Source organism: Ochotona princeps, chromosome 15 (genome assembly GCF_030435755.1).
Source record: "Ochotona princeps isolate mOchPri1 chromosome 15, mOchPri1.hap1, whole genome shotgun sequence".
Lineage (NCBI taxonomy): Eukaryota > Metazoa > Chordata > Mammalia > Lagomorpha > Ochotonidae > Ochotona > Ochotona princeps.
The window spans coordinates 2,837,952-2,858,627 of NC_080846.1; the positions used below are offsets into that span (position 1 = coordinate 2,837,952).

At 61.9% G+C, this 20,676-nt stretch overlaps 1 protein-coding gene across 5 annotated transcripts in view; it reads left to right on the plus strand.

Moving 5' to 3' along the window:
• The window catches only part of SHISAL1 (shisa like 1), a 72,710-nt gene that overhangs the window by 39,291 nt on the left and 12,743 nt on the right, over window positions 1-20,676 (plus strand). For 4 of the 5 annotated variants that reach the window (XM_058673581.1, XM_058673584.1, XM_058673583.1 and 1 more), the window contains exons 2-3: window positions 9,533-9,631; window positions 11,932-12,145. In XM_058673581.1, the coding sequence (XP_058529564.1) occupies window positions 9,533-9,631; window positions 11,932-12,145 (313 nt within the window). Of the gene's footprint in view, window positions 1-9,532; window positions 9,632-11,931; window positions 12,146-16,623; window positions 16,921-20,676 lie in introns of all 5 variants that reach the window. The other variant, XM_058673585.1, reaches the window with a different exon arrangement.

A 20,676-nucleotide genomic window follows, 5' to 3' on the forward strand; every position in this document is an offset into this window, starting at 1 on the left:
AGCTGGGGACGGTGCAGGCGCACTTTCCTCATCCTGGCTCCAGTACAGCAGGGCCAGCCCACCCCCCCCCCATCAAGCCTGCAGTTCTGAGCAAAGGAGAGGGTTGACACACCCCAGCTAGCTCCATGTCTCCCATGGAGTCTCCACCTGAGCCTGCTAGGGCCATGGGGCAAGTCCCAGGGTGAGATTGTCCTCCTTGGGATGCGAATCCAGGCCTCTGGGGGAGTGGCAGATAGCCCCTGTCACCCCGCCTTTGGTACAGAAGGCCATCAGGACTTGTGTGCGTGTCACACACACCCTCTCCCCTGGGTTCACAGCGACATAGAGGCACAGGACCTTCCTTGGGGTGTGCTGTGTCAGGCTCGCCGTGGGGAGGCCAGAGCCCATGCCTGGACACTCCCTGCGCTCGGAAGATACCAGGCCAGTGCAGGAGCCTGGGGCCCTCAACTAGAGTTCTGTGGGACCCTGTGGCCGTCAGGGTTCTCACCGTTCCCTTGGGTGCACAAGGGCCTTTCCAGGAGTCTGTGGTAAATACAGTTAACAGAGAAAAAGGCTTTGAAATCTATCCATATGAGGGCTCATCAGAAAGTTTATGGAAAGTGTGTTATGGAAGCCATGCTGAGCCTCTGACAACTGGCGGGGCACTAAGTCACTTTGATAGCAGTGGGGCGGGCTGGGCTGTGTCTTTCCATCCTTGGGCCAGCCCCTGGGGTCCTCGCTCATAATCAGCAGTGTAACCACGTTCTAGTACCTGGCACTCGGTCCAGCTGGGCGCTCACTTTGCATTGTGCCACACACCTGAGGACCCACTGTTGTGCAGGAGGCTGGAGGTACAAGGGCCCCAGCCCCTGGCAGCGGGAGGGAAGGGGCTCCTGCAGGAAGCGCAGCGCAGGTGTGCACACTGCCTGTGTCCCGGGTGCCCATGTCCTGACCCTGGGAAGTGTGCTTGAACCAGTGACTTCAGGACAGAACCTGCTCCGAGAGGCCCCAGGGCTCATGCAGGGCCACACAGCCGGGCAGCGACAGAGTTGGCACCCTGCGTTCAGTACCCCGCTGGTCCTTGGCTGCTGGAATATCTCAGGTCAGAGGTGGAGGAGATGCTGTGTTTGCTTGTCACATGCCACATCAAAGTAGGTGTTCATTCTGTCGGGGAGCCCTCACCCGCAGTGCCTGTGAGTTCCTCTGGAGAGCCCTCCCCGCTCTGATCCTCGTCCTCCCAGGCTCCCCTGACTGGGCAGCTTGGGGACAGGCTCTTTAAGTTCTCCCTACCTCAGTTTCCTTATCTGTAAATTGGAGGGCGGGGAGGAATGCCAATCATGGGGTCTGGATGAACCTCCCGGCCCCAAGTCCCGAGCCATGGGATGCTGCTGCCCGTCTGCATCATGGCTGGTCTGAGCTGAAGGGACAAAAAAGGAGGCTTCTCTATGGCAGGGCTGGGGCGGGCCGGATTCCAGGGATGGGCGGGAGCAGGAGGAGTCACCTCCTGCAAGGTCCCGCTCCCTGGGCCACCCAGAAGGTACCATGCCAGAGATGCCAGCCGTAGGTGCTCCCATGGGAGCAGGAGGCCCAGGGGCTACAAGCAGGGAGTCCAGGGTGCTGGATCTACACATTGGGGGCTGTTGGGTCTGAAATGAGCCGGAGTGAGTGGGCATGAAGCAGAGATGGCAGCCAAGGCCAGTCTGGCATGGAGTGAGAAAGGCTCAGGGAACAAGCCCTGTTCCCTCCTGTATAGGACGCGGGCTGCTGGCACGGTGCTGATAGTGCCATCTGCCCGACGGGGTGGCCGGTACTGTGTCCGTTACAACCTGCAGCAGGTGAAATGTGGGCCCCAGCTCAGTGATTGCGTGGGGGCCGCCCCCAGTGTGTCCACCTGTGTGCTGGGACCCTCATGGGGCGTGGGGTGAGCTGTCCTCTCTCGTCTTGGCCTGCGAGACAGTTGCCCAGCCCTGCTCAGTCCGGAGGGCCCAAGCTGAGCTCTTGGAGACACGTGCAGGCCGGCCATGTGGGCAGCGACTTGTACTGCAAGGACCAGTTCTGATGTCCGAGTCCCAGAGCTCCACGCTCACCTCCTCGGTTGAGGGGAGTGCTATGGAAGTTTCCAGACCGGCACTGCAGGCCGGAATGTGTACACCCCATCAGGAGCAAAGCCTGGGCGCCCCGCCCTGCAGAAGCGCTGTGTGAGCGCTAGGCCCTGCCTGCCACGGGAGTGAGGGACTGTCTGCAGGCTGTGCCAGGAGGGGAGCCTGCAGGGTCCACAGCTATGGGTATCTGGCCACCTGCTGCATGACCGCAGGCAAGCTGTCAGCCTTCCATGTGCTTCAGCCAAAGCACAAGGGGAACAGACCTGGCCAGGTCCGGGCTGCTTCCTGAGCCCACGTGGGCCAGGCCTCCTTCCCCCTGCCCCCTTTCCTGCAGGAGTGCTGGGCGCATAGCGGGTGGCCCCACCGTGTGCCAAGGGCATGTGCCCCAGCCTGCTGGCTGCTCTGGCTTTGCCTCCCTGTCCCTCTCCCCTCACAAGCCACCTCTGTGAGTGCCAACCCTTTCCAGGCCTCTGCCCATGCCATGCCCACTTTGGCCAGCCTGCTTTCCTCCCATTACCTGCCCTACCCTGTCTGGTTCACATGGCAGCTTCATAAGGCAGGGTGCTGTAGTCTGCATCATACCGCTGTGCCACCAGCATGCGGGCAGGGCATCCCTGCATGGAATGGGCCTGGAAGGCAGCCACAGTGTCCGTTCAGCCTGGAGAGGAGGCATGAACCTACCGATACCCTCTTACCTCCCGGGCCCTGCCAGCACCCCTTGCCACTCAGGCTGAGGGCTTTGGTGGGGAAGGGGCTCTGGGAGCCAGCTCCCCGATACTGAGGGAGGCCGGGGAGAGGCTGAGGACGTGGGCGAGAACCCCAGGGCCAGCCCTCCGTGGGCCAGCCCTCCGTGGGCCAGGTCCCTGACACCTGGGACTGACCTCTCCCTGGGTATTTCTGTTTATTATTGGGGTTTTCTGGGGCTGTTTGGTCTCCATGGTGCAGCTGAAGCCTTTGGTAGAGGGGACAGCAGAGGTTGGTGGGTAACAGGGGCCTGAACTTGCTGCCACGAAGCCCCTCAGCTGGCCCAGAGCCTGGTGTGCCCCCCAGGGCTGGAGGACACAGCATCTGGGGCTGCCTGCCCGGCCACTTCAGCTGGATGACTTCAGGCAGAACCTTCTGTCCTTGGGCCTCAGATTACCTACCTGTGAAATGGGCTAAGCAGGGCTGTGTCCAGTGTGGGAGGAAGAAGTAGCATTGGCAGAGCCAGTCAGTCACCTCGGGGAGGGGTGGAGCTGTCGTCTGGAAAAGAGCCCCATAGTGGTTAAGCTAGAACATTCTCTGGGGGGAGGGACTGGGAAGGCAGCTGTGGGATCCCGGTGTCTCCCCAGTCACAATGTTCTTGCCCCGCCTCCTGCAGTTTGCCTCCCTGTCGACCCCAACAGCCCCATCCACATGTTGGGGACAGAGGGGTGCTGGGGTACAGATCCAGAACTTGAAGCTGTCCCCCCAGAGCCCCAAGTCAGAGCAGCCCGTTCTCCACCTGAGGCTAACACTCCAGGGTCACCGTGGTGGTGGCTGTCAGGGGCCAGGGCCTCTGCTGCTCCCTGGCTACGTGTGCACAGTGGCCCCAGGCCAGTGGGTGCTGACCAAGTCCCAAGCAGTGAACAGTTATTCAGCACCTACTGTGTGCAGGCATGGCTGGAAGTGGAGGCTGGGGGTGTAGGGCTCAGAGAGCTTAACAGGCAAAGCAGCAGCTGATGAGTAGGCCAAGTGGGAGGGAATCGGGGTTCACCGAGGGCCTGAGTGGAAGAGGGAGAGCCTCGGGGATCCTGGTGTGGGTGTAGTGCTCCAACACACGTTGATTTGCCAAGGGGCACCCGGGACCCTCTCTGGTGCCCAAGCCATCGGCCCTGAGCACAGCCGTCTGTAGAGCAGGTGCGGGATGTGCCAGGTATTCTGTGAGCTTCTGGTCCTTTCTGTCCTTGACATCCCAAGCGGTGGAGGGCAGGGTTTCCATTGACAGGTGAAGTCATTCAGCTAGACCCTGATGAGGTGCCTGGTATGGCTCTGGCCGGACCCTCGGAGCCCCCATTTGGAGCTGGGCCCAGCCTGCTTCCTGGTGCTCTGCGGCTCTGGCCGGACCCTTTGTTGGAGCTGGGACTGGCTTCTCCTGAGATGAGGAGGGGATTGATTCTGCGCTTGCTTAGCCAGTTCTTTGTGAGTTTCTTGACATCTGCTTGGGCCGGGGCTGTGCATTGCCAAGGCTTCCTGTTCACAGTGACCATGCTCGGGTGCCTGATGCTGACCTGTCCCTTATGCTGCTGGTGTGCTACCCCATGAGATGCAGGTGCAGGGGTTCCCCGTCTGTCCTCCATGCATGCACTCTGGCCACCTCAGCCCTGGCCCACATGGCCCAGGAAGGTGCCCCAGTTCCCTCCCGCGGCTCACTCCCGCAGCACGAAGGGGTCACAGGACAAGCTTTGATGTCACTCTGCGAGGATGCCGGGCCCCGAGAGGAGCTTATTCCAGCCTCAGCGTTTCGTAACCTTGGTGGATGCTGTCTTGAGAACAGAAGTTCGCGGGATCAGGAAACTGCCCCAGATCCACACCGTGTGTGTGTCCCTGTGTCCTGAGCTCGGCCCTGCGGGTGTCAAGGTGTGCTGGGGGCAGGCATGTGGGTGCCCGTCCGTGTATGTGGAAGGCATGGTGGCAGGCCCAGGCTCGAGTTTTCACTGCACACTCCCACTTTGCATGTGACTAGTGGGGAGACTTGTAGCTCAGCCTGGGGCGTGGGGGCCAAGGAAGGGGTGGCCAGCAGGAGTGTGCCTCTGGGCACACACACCACTGGCCTCTGTCTCCTTGATGTGGGTCTTGCCCACCGTGTGGCACCTGCTGCCCCAAGTCCTGCTAGGCAAGCCCCAGAGAACCCTGTCCTATTTAAATCCTAATTCATACTAAGAGCATGCCCTCTGCTTTGTCATTAGTAGCCTAATGACTATCCCTACTGACTCATGGCTGCTGACCTGGGCAGCTTCTTTGTGCCCCGCCGACTCGGACTCTATGCTCGGGTCACAGTGGAACTCAGAGAAGGCGTGTTTGGCGAGAGCTGCTGCCTGCCCCCTGTGCACTGGGGAGGGAGGGTCACAGGGCTTCCCCATGGAGGAGGTGTTATTTGAGCTGACCACACAAATAGGGCTGATGTGGACTTGTGGGGTGGGTAAGGGCTGCCCAGGGAAGGGTCAGTCCCTGCCCTGTGTCAGGCCTCCACCTGCTATGGCCTCCACCTGCTGTGGCATGGCTGGGCCACATCTGGAAGCCAGGCAGGTAACCTGTCTCTATTCCCATGGCTTGGTGGGGCAATGAACTGGTTCTCACTACCCAGGCTGCCAACCAGCTTCCCATCTCCCAGGCCACAAGCACTGTGACCACCTGAGGGTGGGTGGCAGAGTTCACCCACCTGGGCAGGAAGGACTCTCAGCGAGGTGGACACCGCAGCAGAGCTCCCAGCTGCCAGCTGCAGGATGTGAGGAGGCCTGGAGTGGGGGTGCTGAGGGAGTAACTGGGCCCCCAGGGGGGCTGAGGTAGGTCGGAAAGCCTACTCCAAGGCACCCAGCTCCTGGCTGGGCAGGCAGGGCTGAGGTGGACACGGCCAGTGGCCGGGGGCGCTCACCCAGCTGCCTACAAGCCAGATACAGCTTTTACCCCATTCTGAGCTCAGCAAGTCTGACTGAAGCTCATCGGCTCAGCCCACGGCACACAGCTGTGCTTACAGAAGACAGGGCCAGGTGGGGTGTCCGCAGCTCCAAGCCGGGCTGCCCTTGACTGTGGCCAGTAATAGATGAAGCACTTGACCATGCCCAGGGGGAGAGGGTGGCGGGCTGAGGAGGAGCTGCAGGCCACCCCTGCCACTAGGGTGTCCCCCCACTCCTCTGGCTCCCCAAGAGCCTTAGGGCAGCAAAGCAGGCCGTGTTGCCACTCCCTGGGGGGTCCAGTCCGTCTCCCAGGCTCTGTTTGTCTTCAGATATTCGTCTCATTCTTTTCCTGGCCTCACCAAATTTGGTGTTTAAAAAATAATGCTCAAACCCGGAGTGGCAGTCCCCGACTGAGCCGAGCGAGGGCCACGGAGCCAGGGGTCTGGCACGTGATCCCAGCCCTGGCCCGCCATGGTAAGGACGGATGCCCCATTCTTTCAGTGTCCTTCTAGAGTCACAGGTTGGGGCGGTTTACCAGTTGTTAGAGAAATATGATGGAGGACTGTCACTGGTGGCTTGTGGTGGAGTGAGTTTGGGGACCCCCAGGTGGTCACTTGGCCTCTCTGGGTGTTGGTCTCTGAGGTGGTGGGCCTCTCCAGGTTGCCTTGGGACACCCCAGGTGCGCCTGGGATGTGCCCCCAGCCTCAGCCAGAGCCAGCACCCAGGGCTGGGGGAGCCGGGGACTGTGCTTTCTATCCCTACCCCTGCCATGTCCCCTGCGGCAGGTCCCAGGGTGGCACCTGACCCTGTGGCCTGCCATCTTCAGCCGAGCTCGCAGTCCTGAGTCCAGGCCCCCACAGGCAGGCTTGGGCTGATGCCTTTGGCCTTGTGCAATGAAACGGTGACTCCGAAGCTGGCCACCTGGAGGCCATGTCGTAAGGCTCCTGCATGGCAGCTGCTGGGTTCCTGGGGCCCTGGAGGTAGTGGGGCAGAGGGCCGGGAGGCCCTGAGCAGCGCAGTCGGGGCTGGCATCTGTCTTTGCCATCTGCAGGTGGGGAGGGTGTGCGTGTCAATCCCAGTGAACCAGGGTGGATTCTCCTTGTCCACGAGGACTTGGTCTTTGCTTCTGGCCTCTGAGCTTCCACCCTCGTGCCCAAGGCCCCCAAGCGTTTACTGAGCAACAGAGCTTGTGCCTGGGATCCCCAGGGACCTGTCTTGGGTCAAAGCTGGACAGTACAGCCCAAGCTGACCCCCGAGGCACACCTAGGTCGGAATCAGCCATAGGGGTTGCAGGGCGGGGAGTGGGATGCCCCTGCAGGTCCAGGCCTTGGCTATGAGTAGAGGTAGCCCACCCAGCGGGCACAGCAGACACAACGGGCAGGGCCTGATAGAGGAGGCTGTGGGGCTGGGCCTGTGGTGGCACAGTAGGTAAAGCAGTTACTGCAATAGCAGCATCCCACATGTGTGCCAGTTAGAATCGCTGCTGTTCCGCTTCTGTTCCAGCTCCCTGCTCATGAGCCTGGGAAGGCAGCAGAGCGTGGCCCCAGCACTTGGGCCCGTCGCATGGAAGACCAGAATAGAGTTCCTGGCTCCTGGCTTTGGCCTGTGCCAGGGCCAACTGCTGTGACCATTTGAGGAGTAAACTGGGAGATACAATCTTACAATCTCTCTCCCTCCTCCCCACTCCATCTTCCTCTAACTGCCTTCCAAATAAAGCCAGCCCAGTGAGCAGCGGCCCCCAGCCTCTACCCGTTCACCTGGTTCTCGCGGGGAGTGGGCACTGCGGGGGGAGGACCGTGCTGGCAGCACCGAACCAGCAGCCCTCTGAGCTGCCCCCGCTTGCCTACATTGGAGCAGCGGCAGGCCCCTAGGGACCAGTGGGATGGGGCCCCCCAGGCTCTCTGCCCACACGGTGTGATTTCTAGGGCTGGTGCACTGGCCTCTGGAACAAAATCCCTCTCTGAGCACCGGCAAATGCTTTAATCTCTGCTCGGGCTCCCAGGAGGGCCCTGAGGGAGGCCAGGAGGAGGCCCTGGCACAGAGCAATTAAGCAGCTTACAGCCCTTCGGGGAGGCAGGGCAGGTGGGAGCAGGCCGGGCTGTCCCCCGAGGACCGCGGGTTGACGCCAGCCGGGGAGCCCTGGAGCTCCAGCTTTGGACATGCACGGTGGCCTCACTCCGGCAAAGCAGATTTCTCCAGGAAACACGCTTCCTTCTGGCGCCACAGGCGTGACCTTGCTGCTGGCAAGCCCAGCAGGGAGCTGTGTGTGCTGGCGGCTCCCCTCATGCCAAGCTTGTCACTTCTCTGGGCTGTCGCAGTGGCCTCTCTCTGCCTGTCCTGCACCCTTGGCTCTGCCCACCACCAGGCAGACCACTGAGGGCCCTAGCTGGGTCTCCTGTGCCCTCCCTGAACAGACCGCAAGCGCTCGGGGGCACTGGAACCAGGTTGCGGGGGAAGCAAGGGGTTGGCCCCACTCTGCAGGCACTGAGGTCTTTCTGGCCGCCAGTTTCTCTGGCAGGTGCACTGCGTCCTTCACACCCCAGCACAGCAGGGGCTGTGTCCGTTGGCTGAGGCTCCACGGTGCCAGCCACTCCCACAACATGGAGTTCCAGCCTGGCAATCCAGAAGGCTGCCAGACTTGGGACTGGAGTGGGCAAGGCTGGGGTGGGCTTTGCTCACATGTGTGTCTGATGGTCCCCTTTCTACAGGATAGCGGTCATAGCAGACAGGGAAGCCACCCGACGCCAGCAGGACCTGGCCTTCACCGTTTGTATGCAAGGTGGCATTCTGAGGTGCCCCAGGGCAGGAGCCTCACCTGGCCTGAATCCAGGCTCCCAGCAAACGTGGAGCTGCTTCCCCCCACTGCTCACCCCAACCTCGAAGTTGAGTTGCTGAGCCGGAGGGCAGCCAGGCCATTGGCAGGCTCTTCTGGATGTGGGCCAGGGTGAGCCCTGCCCCCACTGGCCTCCTATTGCTACCCCAGGGCCTTTGCACCTGTTCTGTACCCACCAGGGACACAGCTCACACCTGCTGCCTCGCTCAGGTGTCTGCTGGGAGGTCACCATCATTGCCAGGTCACCTCATCTCCTACCTGTCAAACCCAACTCAGCTCTCCCCCACCCGTGTCCGGTGACCCTGCCCCGCTCTCCTGTCTTTTGTGTATGGCCGCGTGGCTTGCTGGTGGTGGTGCAGTCACAGCCTGCTTCCCTCATGGCTGGCTCATCTTGTCGCCAGGGCCAACCCTGGCATCAGGGCATGCTTGCATGTGAAGTTTGATGCCTCGTGGTTCGGTGGCCATGTCTGGGTCATCTGTCCATCCTCGGTGGACACTTGGGCCCCTTTGAGGAGATTTCTGCTGCCAAGGTGGGGTGCAGCTGTGGGCTAGGGCCCCTGTCTGCACTCCTTGAGCCCCGTGTGCTCAGTGCACCCCTGTCCGTGCGCCGTGTGTATGCTGCCGCCAGCTGTCTCACTAAGCAGCCCTGTCTCATGCTCCAGGGAGCCTGCCGCTCTGTGCCCATGCCTGCTCATGGAGGGGTTAGTGGAAGTCTGTGCTGGCGGCATAGCAGGGGGCCCTGTGCCCGGGTGTCCCGCTGGGAACCCAGCAGACGCGGGCATTCGGGCATCCACACTCTATGTCTCCTGGAGTCCGCATGCTGGCAGTTTCCATCCCCTGAGCTGTCTGTCTTTAACTAAGTCTCCTTTTGCCTTGAAAAGACAAGGAAGTGACAGCTGAGCGGTGGGGGAGGACTCCACGGCCGGAAACTCCCTCCGACCTCGCGAAGCCCACAGCCGGCCTCTCCTGCTCCCATCCCACAGGTGGCTCCGGACGGACCGATGCGAGCCAAACGATGACCAGTTGTGGCCAGCAGCCCCTGCACGTGCTCACTGTCCTCTTCTCACTGCTGGTTTCCACAGGTAAACATTGGGAGCACCAGCGTGGAGGGGCAGCCTGGGGGGGCGGTAGTAAGGACAGGTGCAGACATCCAACCCAGGGTCATAGGGGCCAGCCAGCGTCATCATCCCTGGGCAGTGAGAACCTGCTATGTACCCAACCATGCTCTCTTGGCCCGAGGAGCCTAGGGGATGCCCTGCCTGCCTGTCTCCTACAGCCTTGCGAAGTGCGAGTTAGGCACTGGTGCAGTCAGCCCATTCCACAGATGAGAAAATTGAGGCTGGACAAGGAGGCTGTCCTACCCAAGACAGCCATCTAGTGGAGGAGGGGCTGGGACCAGGATGCTAGATGCGCCCTTCCGGCTGCGTCCTGCTCCCAAATACAGAGGTGGGCATTGGGTAAGCCCTCCAGGCAGGCTCCCAAACCCCAAAGGAGGCCCCTGTGCCCCTCCACCCCACTACCCTGGACAGCAAGGGCAGCTTGGCCCACCAGCCGGGTGCCCTGCACCCTCGCTCTGCCTCCGTGTCACCCATCTCTCTCCATCTTGTTCATCACTGGTGATGATCCCTCCTCACCCCTGCAGGCAGTGACAACATTAATCGGGCCTGGCGGTTTTGTCAGGGGTCACTCAGAGGGGCCAGCAAGGTTCTTCCTGTCTGGGGGTGGCCCCTGGCACCTCACTTCCCGCGGTGGACAGTCAGCCTTTATGTGCCGTCCCTCCAAGCTCCTGTCTGCCAAGACCCCCCTGGACTCCCTGGAGGAGCTTGGAGGCTGGCTGCCCTCACCTGCCACCCATCCAAGACACACCTTGGAGCGCCACTGCTGGGCCGTCAGTCAGAGGGAGAGGCTGTGGCGCTTCTGGTCTGGTCTGGGGAAGCAGATGGGTGTCCTGGTCCCCCATGCATGGCTGAGGCTGTGGGCTGAGGACTTCCCAGCCTCCACAGCACCTTCCCTGACATACCCTCTTCCACACACATCAGGCTCCTCCCGAGACCTCCAGGCCCAGCTCGAAGGCCACCTCCTCCAGCCGCCCTTCTTCTGAGGGTCTCTCCCCTCCCTGAGTCATCCCCTTGGGCTGGGCTTTGCGACTCAGGCCCCAGCTGCCACAAGCTGCGCCTGGCATGTCCACAGTGCCCCTGGCACCTACCTCTGCCCTCACCTTCAGCTGGCCAGGAGGTCCTGGAAGCCAGGGGATGCTAGGAGGGCTTCCCACTGGTGGTGAGTCTGGACCCAGAGCAGCCCTAGCAGCTGTGTCTTGAGAAGACCCCAGAGGGTGTGAGTGGAGGGTCCCACCCTAGGAACTACTGCTCAAAGCCTCATATTCCACTAAACTGTGGAGATCAAAAGGGGGTGAGAGGATGCAGCTGCCTGGGGAGCACGTGACCCCTGCACCCCATAGGGCGTCCGCTGTCTCCCAGCAACATCAGGGATGAGAAGGGAGCGCCCCCTCCCGCAACTGCTGCTACCTATTGGAGAGGGGACACAGAAGTTCCCGGGCACCACCCGAAGCATCCTGGGCCCTGCGGCCCCGCCAGGCTGGGACTCCCCTGGGCGGCCGCTGGGCAGGCAGGGAGCTGCGTGGGCTGCAGCGTGATCACCGCTGGCAGTCGCTGAAAGAGCTGTGGCCGAAGGGGGGGAGGTGTTGCGCCAGCTCAGCCCCTTTCAGCACTACAAATGAGCTGTGGTGAGCCTGTTTCGGAGGGCGCTAATGAGGCGTTCCGCAGCCGCCGCAGGTCTATCCCATTGTTAGTCATGCTCCGGCTCCGCCACTATTCATGTCATCACCATCCACCATGCAGCGGCCCGGCCTGGGTGGGCACTGGGCGGGGGGGCTGAGGCCTGGACAGTCCTGTGCCCTGGGGAGTGGAAGCTGAGGTACCCACACCACCAAGTCCCGCCTGCTCCCAGTGGGGTGCCCTCAACGTTGACCCCTGGCAGACCTGGCTTCAAGTCCTGCTCTACCATCACGTACCAGCTCAGGCAAGTCCCCAGAGGCCTCAGCATCCCCTGCCTGTAAAGTGGGCTCCCCATGCCTATCTGCCAGTTCCCATGGGTTTCCTAGTTTGGGTATCTGCTGCAGACCAAGCTGCCCTAGGGGACCCGTGAGGCTTGAGCTGCAGCACCCCCATCCTGAAGCCAGTGGGCGGGTGGCCTGAGTGGTCCTGAGGAGGCCTGCAAGGTGACAGGAGCCCTGGGGCCAGGGCGCTTCCCCGGGGAGTAGAAGGAAGAGGGGGTCCGCTAAACCAGAGCCTGGGTGGGGGAGGTGGACAGGGCCCATGGGGGCATGGGGTCCCCTCGGCAAGCCCGGCACCCTGTCTTGCAGTCTTGTCCACGCACTTCCGCGTCTGTGAGCCCTACACGGACCACAAGGGCCGCTACCACTTCGGCTTCCACTGCCCCCGGCTTTCGGACAACAAAACCTTGGTCCTGTGCTGTCACCATAACAACACAGTCTTCAAGTACTGCTGTAACGAGACGGAATTCCAGGCGGTGATGCAGGCCAACCTCACGGCCGGCTCCGAGGGCTTCATGCACAAGTGAGTGCCCAGCCACCCGGGAGAGGAGGAGGGGCAGCCTTGCTCTTCCCATCTGAGGACTTGCACCCTCTGCCCTGTCTGTGCAAGGCATGGGGGACGCATGACCCATTGTTCCTCCTGTGGGTAGCACTGGGGACTGTGGTCACCCGGGGAGTGTGGAGAGGCATAGAGGTGCTCTTGGGGCTCTGGCTACGGCAGCTTCCTTGGCGGCAGCGGGGCTATACTGTCTAGTCTTATGCTCTATGCCCTCCGAGTTCACGTCAGACCAGGGAAGGCGTGAGAGACTGAGAGAGCCATCTTCCACCTGCTGTTTCACTCTCCAAATAGCTGCAGCGGCCAGAGCTGGGCTGGTCCGGATCTAGGACCCTGGAACTCCATCCGGGTCTCCCACGTGGGTGGCAGGGACCTCCTCCCTTGGGTCATCCTCCGCCGTTCACCCGGATAATCGTGCATGAATCATCCCTGGTTCTCTTTCCCTATTTCCGTTAGCAGAGAGCTGGCTTGGAAGCAGAGCAGCTAGGACTTAAACAGGTACCCATGTGGGACACTGGCATTACAGATGGAGGTTTTACTGGCTGTGCCACAGCCCTAGCCCCAGCAGTTCATTCTGTTAGGATTGTGATAGGACATGGTGGCAGGTGTCCCAGCAGCGTCCATCCATGTGGCCACCCCTTTTCCACCGATGTGACAGGCAGACTCGCCATCCAGTGTGACAACACTTGCTCTGTGCGCCTGGATGGACTTGGGCCCACCAGTGTCTGTCTGTCCCTTGGCTCACACCTGCCGTGATAACTGTGGCTGCTGCATTCGAATGTTCCAGGCCCTTTATCATCTGCTCATGGGCCCTTCCAAGCAGATGGATGTCTTTAGCTGCAGTTGCATCTGGTTCATAGACTTTAGGGTACACTTCCTTAACACACAGCAAAACCGCCGTGGTGTTTGCCTCTCAGGTAATCGTGCGCGGATCGTCTCTGGTTCTTGCCCTATTTCTGTTCTGGCTTGGGTCTTGTCCTGCCCTGTAGCATCTCTAGCTGACAAAAGAAAGTTTGTCATCAGCCTGAGATTCCTTTTTCTTCTTTAAAAATTTCTTTAAATTCATTTATTTGAAAGGCAGAGAGGAAGTGGGTCAGTGCCCAAAGCCCCAGCAGCCAGGGCGGGCCAAGTCCAAGCCGTGAATGTCAGTCCCCTCAAGCCCCTATGTGCTGCCTCCTGGGGAGCAGGGTGGGGGGCGGAGCTCAGACTCAGCTCTCTGACACGGGACACAGCGCGCCCATTGCCTGCCTCAGTCTCCATCCCTCCTCACCCTCACAGGACCTCCTCAAGTCACCTCACTTTCTGAGGAAGAAGGAGGGTGCTGGGCAGGGCCAGGGGAGCCACAAGATGGGAACCGAGTCAGGGCCAGAGCCAGTGGGGCTGGGCTTTGCCACCCAGAAAGGCAGCTGAGAGGGGACCTGCATGTCACGCGTGTGACCCAGATCTCAGCTGTCACCTGCGGAAGCGGCTTTCTGAAGATACTCTCAGCACCCCTGCTCAGGCAGCTGCTTATAGATTGGCCCCAAGCTGGTGGCAGGGAGAGGGAGCACCCCGGTGCCTTGGGCACTGCAGTGGCACATTTGCTGGGGAGCCACGGGGTCAGCGATTTTGGTTCTGGCCACCTGGTGGAGAGGCAGGAAGCAGCCTGGCCCTGCCACTGCCACACGGAATGCTCACTTCCAGCTGGCCAGGGAGCGCGCTTTGTCTGGAGGCCCTTCCCGCTTCCCACCTGGCCAAGCTCTTGCTTCTGCTGGGCTCGGATGCAGGGCTGATGCTGTGTCCCTGTGGGTCCTGGCTCGCTGTGGTTCCGCTGCCAAGCCACCACTTCTGCAGAACCTATAACAGCCTCCTGGGCTCGCTCATGCTAGGGTGTGACTGACAGGCAGCCCAAGCTGCTTATTGAACGGGATGCCTGCTCTGCCTTGGGTGGGCCTTTGGACACAAGGCCCCTGCTAGGGCGGAGAGGCCAGCGGCCAACCCAGTTCTCAGAGGTGTCCACAGAGGCGGCAGGCCAGGCTCTGGGGCCTGCACTCCCTTCCTGGCAGTCTCTCCTGTGGCCCCCATCACTTTTCTTAGGTGGTTCCCATGGCAGCAGCCTCTGGGGCCAAGGGAAGAGGAGGAAGAGGAGAGGGACAGAAGGGAAGTGGATGCCATCAGCACTGAGGCTCGGCCACAGGAGTGCAAAGCTGGGGCCGGCGCTCCCCTCTCGTCTGCTTCCACCCACGTGAGCAGCTGGGGAGGACGCGGCACTGGCAACAGTGCCCCCATTTCCCAGATGGACACTGAGGCTCTGGTGACTTGAGGGGCAGCAAAGTGCAGCAGCAGGCCCTGCAAGTGCCCGGCCCTAGCCTGCATGGTCTGGGGTGCTCCCCCATCCGCTCATCCAGCCCAGCATCCACAGCTGCAGGGTGCTGCTGACCCCTTCCCCCTTCCAGGTCCTCCCCTCCTTGCTCCCATACACCTGCCAGACATGCTGCCACGGCCTAGCCCTGCTGTTACCCCCTCCGGGAGGCCTTCCTTGCTGCCCCAAGTCAGGGGCATCTTTCCCCAGGCCCCCAATCCGCTGGGGTGCCCAGGGCATCTCAGTGCAGCCAGCAGGGCTGCTGGCAGGGGCCCTGTGCCTGTGCTCACCGAGCATGCATGAGGAAGGGCACTGGGGCCAGCTCTGACGTCACTGACTGCAGCACTGGGATCTGAACTGGGTCCCCGTGACCTCAGCCTGAGCTGTATGGGGGACACAACAAAGTCACATCTTGTCCTGGCTTGCTTGCTCCCAGGGACGGGTCTCTTGTCCCTCCTCCAGGCATCCTGTGTGTGTCGCCATGCAGGCCTGCTGGCCTCTGCGGTCAGCTCACGTGACCCTGTGGCCACACAGCTCAGCTCCAGAGGCAGGGGCCTGCCTCACGGTGTGCGTCCTGTGTTGTCAGGGTGTTGTTAGGGGCAGCGCGTGGAAGGCTTCCTGGACGCCTTGGTCAGCACGCACTGACTGGGGCTGTCTGTGTTTCCAGGACATCAGTTCAACCCAACACTTCCCCTGAGCATGCTACAGTCCTCACGGCTGCCCCAGCTGGAGGAAGAACACCTCTGAGGACCCCAGGGTGGGTCCCAGTTGACAGACGCCCCTCAGTCGAGAGAGCAGGAGGACAGGGCCCCTCACAGTTAGATGGAGCCCGCACAGGACAACCTGGGACCAAGGCGTGGGCTCCTGGTCAGGGCTGTGAGCACTTAGCTCCTGGCTCGGCAGGGCTCTGCCTACAGCCCGGGCGAAGCTTGGACATGCCAAGAGCCCCAAGCCCTACAGCTTCGGGGTGGAGCACACGTGACAGGTGGCGAGCAGATAGCAGGCCAGCATGGGCCAAGGACACTGGGACCCCTGGGCAGGTGGCAGCGGGTGGGCTGGCTGGCTCACTGCTGGCCACAGGGGCCACGGAGCTAGCCGGCTGCCTAGCGAGGCAGGGTGCAGAGCCCTCATCCCCTGAGATATGCTCCTCACTTCCACGCGGCTCTGGGCTCTGGGCCCTGGCCATAGACGCCCTCTGATCTGTGGGACTCTCCAACCCAGGAGTCCTCCCCTACACAGCCCTCAGCTGCTGCCCCAGCCTGGGAGGAGCCAGGGCTGGGACTGAGCCCTGCCTCAGGCATCCAGAGCTGGGAGCTGGGCGAAGGCAACTGGCTCCTGTCCTGGCTGCAGAGTAGGTCTCGAGGGTCCTGCTGTACCCAAGGGAGGGGCTGTGTGTGCGCCAGAGCGAGGTGGCAGCTGGGGAGGGGACAGCACACCTTCCTCCCTCAGCCACACTCTATCACACAGACGCCAGCAGTGAGTGGGGTCCCTACGCCCAGACCCTGGTCAGCCTCAGGGACCAGGCATGCCTGGGGCAACAGGGTTCTTGGAGCTGTGGCCCAGGCAGGCCCACCCCAGCTAGGTAGTAGGAGCAGGTGTCAGGAAGGCTTCCTGGAGGAAGTAGTTTGTAGTATAGCAGTGATGGAGTTAGGCAGGGAGAGAGCCATGGTGGTCCTGGCAGAGGGTGCAGCCTGTGTGATGGCTAGGAGCTGGGAGCAGGCACAGGGGGAGCTGGCTGTAGCTCAAACTCTCCCAAGCAACTTTGTCACCTGCAGGCAGGGCTCAAGGGGATGGGAAGGATGTGAGTGGCAGGTGGGTGGTGGGAGGGGCCGAGCCAGTGCAGTGAGGGCTGGAGGGGGCGCCGCCCAACGGGCACAGACAAAGGCATGGAGGGGAACTGGAGAATGCTGCTGGTGTGCAGAAGGAAGCAGGGGTCAGGCCAGGCTGTCCTGTCACATGAGGCCCGGGTGCCCAGCTTAGAACTCCTGTGCGTGGGGCCGGAGCCTGGGGCAGTGGGCTCTGGGGGGCACGGTCACCTCCTCTCTCCGGTGCCCTGGGCCACCCCCTCTGCCAGCCTGCTGCTCAGTTTCTCTGTCTCCCACAGCAACTACACGGCCCTGCTGGGAGTGTGGATCTACGGCTTTTTCGTGCTGATACTGCTGGTCCTGGACCTGTTGTATTACTCTGCCATGAACTACGACATCTGCAAGGTGTACCTGGCGCGCTGGGGCATCCACGGACCATGGGTGAAGCAGGATCCCCGGCGGTGGGGGAATCCTGCCCGGGCCCCACAGCCCCAGCCTCCTCCGGGCCCCCTGCCTCAAGCCCCCCAGGCCGTGCCCACGCCGCGGGGAGACCCCCACAGCCCACCGCCGATGACCTCCCAGGGCTCGTCTGCCTGGTGAGTGATCGCCGTGGAGTTCCCCAGGCCCACCCGTGTCCCCTGTGGTCACTGCTGCTGCTTTGGGCTCGCCAGCCCTCTGGTTGCTGAAGTTACCGTTGGCTGGAAGGGTCTGAAACTGTCTGTGCTAGCACACAGCTTGTGCCCGGGCGGGGGAATCAGGATGACAGGTGGGTGCAAGCTGCTCGCACTTCAGCCTGAAGCCTTGTCCTGGACATCAACATGGGACTCTGGAGCTTCCTAGCTGCCAAGGGAAAAGGGGAAACTGGATGGCTTTTTGAGTTGTTTAAAGTGGGCGGGTCAAAGGAAGCCACGTCGGTGCGTCTGGACTGTCGATTTGTCAGTGCAAAGGGAGAAGATGAGTGTGTTACTTGCTTCCTTACCTGTGCTTACCCGAGAGAGAGAGAGAGAGGCCCCAGAGGTGACCCAGGCGCAGCTACTCGGGAAGGAAACAGCCATGGGTTCCTGGGCTCAGGGCATGTGATCATGGTGTGGGGGAATTGTGACGCAGAGCCATGGCTGCCTGCTGGGGGAGTGCAGGAAGACACAGCTACCACCACTCGTGCAAGCTTCTCAGGCAGCCCGGCTGCGGGACCAGCCTCTGGCATTCCCTGTGCCCTGGCTTCCTGCACCTTCCTGCTTGCCTCTTAGCTCTGAGGACGAGAGGTGCCCCTCCCGGGCTCATCTGGAGCAGGTGCGCGGGGGGTCTTTGTGGCTGCCTCCACGGCAGGGCCTGCGTGCCGGCTGATGGCCATTTCAGTAGCCGGCAGGTGCTGACCTTTTCGTAATGAGCAACTCAGATCGTTACTAAGATGCACTTAAACCAGCTGCGCTGATCGATCGATCAAATCCTGGCCCCATCCATCACGCAACAGACAAAGCCGCGGCCCTGCCGGGCTCTATTTGGCAAATGCCAACTTGAGCGGCAGCAATTTCGTGCTGGGCCCCAGGGAGGGTTGGGGAGGGGCTTTCCCAGCACACAGAGCTACAGGCAGCAATGCATCTGCTGGCCCTGCCCCGTGGTCAGGTTCCTGACTTCTAGGGCCCTAGTCCGACTGACCCTGCCCCCTCCCCGAGCTGCTGGCATCCGAGCTACAGGCATTGCTGCAGGAGAAGCCATGGGGGCTGAGCCCGGCCCCCTCCCGCACCTGCCCTGCAATGGGGACAGCTCTTGCACACTCAATGAGGAGATGGCGGGTAAGCCCACAGGCCGCTCGCCTGTCCCCGAGCCCCGAGTAGCTCCAGGGGCTCCAGGGCCTGTGTACTCAGCACCTCCTCATCCCAGAGGCCTCCAGGGTCTCCCTGGCCATAAAGCATTTTGTTTCCCTCCCTTGGCCGGTACGCACGTGGTGTGCACCAGCTCCACACTGTCGGGGCGCAGAGCTGGAGGACTGGGCTGTGCAGGGGCAGCGGCTGTGCCCACTGCCTGTGTCAGGGAGGCGAGCTGCACAGGCTGGGGCTGCTTCTGACTCGGAGCACGGGGCCTGGGCAGCTCCCTCAGCCACAGGGCTGGCTACAGTGAGCCTGTGGGACGAGCTGCACAGGAAGGGAACACTCGGGTCACCCAGGGACGCGTGGCCCCTTCTGCTGGCCGCCGCCGCTCTCATACTTGGCCGTCTGTCGGCTCCTGGCAGCCCACCCCGTGGCCTCTAGGCCCTCCTCACCGCCTGCCCTCTGTCACGGGTGATCCCAGCTTCTCCTGCTGCCAGGGGCTTCCCCGGCGCCTCCTTGTGCTCACCCAGGGGATGGGAACCAAGAGGAGGAAGACGATGGCAGATAGATACATACACGCACACCCCATACACACCTCACACAGACACCCCATACAGACACCCCACATACACCCCACATACACACCCCACACACATACCCTACATATACACACCCCTCATACACACACCCCCCACATACACGCACACCACATACACACACAGACACTTGAGAGCATAAATATCCCATGTGTAACATGCACATACATGCATACACCTGCATATGTATATACACACATCACACTTGCACACAGACATCACACACACACACACACACACACACACACACACACACACACCTTGGCCCGCCCGATGGGCCACATCAAGTTCGCCAGTTCTGGGGAGATCATGAGAACCTGGCCGGCCCAGGGGAGACTGAGGCAGGAGGTCCTCCAACATCCAGGTGGGGACAGTGGGGACGGTGGGGCAGTGGGGCTCTCCCAGGCCCCCTGGAGGGGAGCTGTACCAGGGGACTGGGCTGAACACTGAGGCCACACAGCACAGGGGCTGGGTGGGGGCAGGCCACAGCAGAGCTGAAGGCCCTGGGAGGGTGGGGGCTGGCATGAACCCAGCAGCTCAGGCCTCGGTGTCTCCCAGGCGCACACTCCATCATTCTCTGTCACCAGGAATTTGATTTCTCTGCCAGCTGGCGCACAATTGCTCAGCCACACGGACATAACCTGAGACCCCTGCCCAGGCTGTCCCGCAGCCCAGTGGGGGTCCCCTCTGGGGGTCTCACTTGTGCTGCCTTTCCTGCCTTATCTAGTGTTGAGTGAACTCAGCCTGGGAACTTCCCTGCTGATTTCCCAGTTCAGCCTCCCCGTGGTGCCCTGGACTCCCCTGAGCAGCAGCTGTAGGCGGGCAGCCCCGGGCTTGGGGCTCAGCCTGCAGTGTCCCACGCCCTGGCGACACGGTGCCCTGGGTATCCTGAGTGCACTGAAGGGCTGAGGTTTCCCTGCTTGGGTGGAGGTACACTCAGCTCACAGTGGGCACCCCCTCGTCAAGCCCACCACCATCTTTGCTTTGTCCCAGCACTTCCTGCCTGTTAGATGTGTGTGTCCTGGGCCCTGGGTGCCTGTCGCTGCTCAGAGCTGAAACCTGTGGCAGGACTGCATGTCTCTGGGGTTCAAGTCCTGGCACATGGTGGGTGCTGGGTGGGCCCCCTTGCACAGGTACAGGGGAGCCCAGATGCAGCGCCTGGCTGTGAACCCCAGCTCCTCCCCTCCTCCTCCTTCCCCCTGCTTCCTGACCTCTGCTTCTGCTGGCAGAGCCTCAGCTTGTTCATCTGTAAAGTGGGTTGGATTATGGGCCTGGAGTACATGAGGTATCGCATGCCCACCAGAGACTCCTCTCCCACCACCCCCACTCCTATTCAACTTGCACCCCCAGAGGGCCTCCCTGCCCTGCACAGCCACTGTCCCTCAAGGCCGCTCAGCATCCCTAAGATGTGCAGGTGGGTGGAGCTGGGAAGTGAGGCTGGCCCTGAGCTCTGTGGACCCTGGTACTCCAGCCCAGAACTTGGCTCAGAGAGAGGAGCAGACGCAGCCAGAGAGGGTGGGCCATGGGCCCAGGGCCACCCAGGAAGTCGCTGGTCCTGAGCCAGGCTCCCCAGGCCTCACATGGGAGCTGCCGCCAGTCCTTGTCTATTTCAAACCATCTTCCCTTCCACTCTCCCTGCTCCCCAGGCCTCCTGCCCTGGCGGGATGCCCCTCACCCATGGCTCCTTCCCTGGCCGGATCCCTTCCCGGTTCACACTGCCCTGACAGCCTGCTCCTCTCCTGCCATGCCCTGGCGAGCTCCTATTCACCCTTCAAAGCCTACCCTGGGGCCAAGGCTCTGGGAGGCCACCGGGATGAAGGGGGCAGGGAGAAGGAACTGACCTTTCATGGCTCAGGGGGCAAGTCCCAGGTGGACCTGGCAGGGATGTCCTTGTGTCGGTACATTCGTGGGAGTTCAAATCCCCCGGGGCCTTGCTGAGTTTACAGGT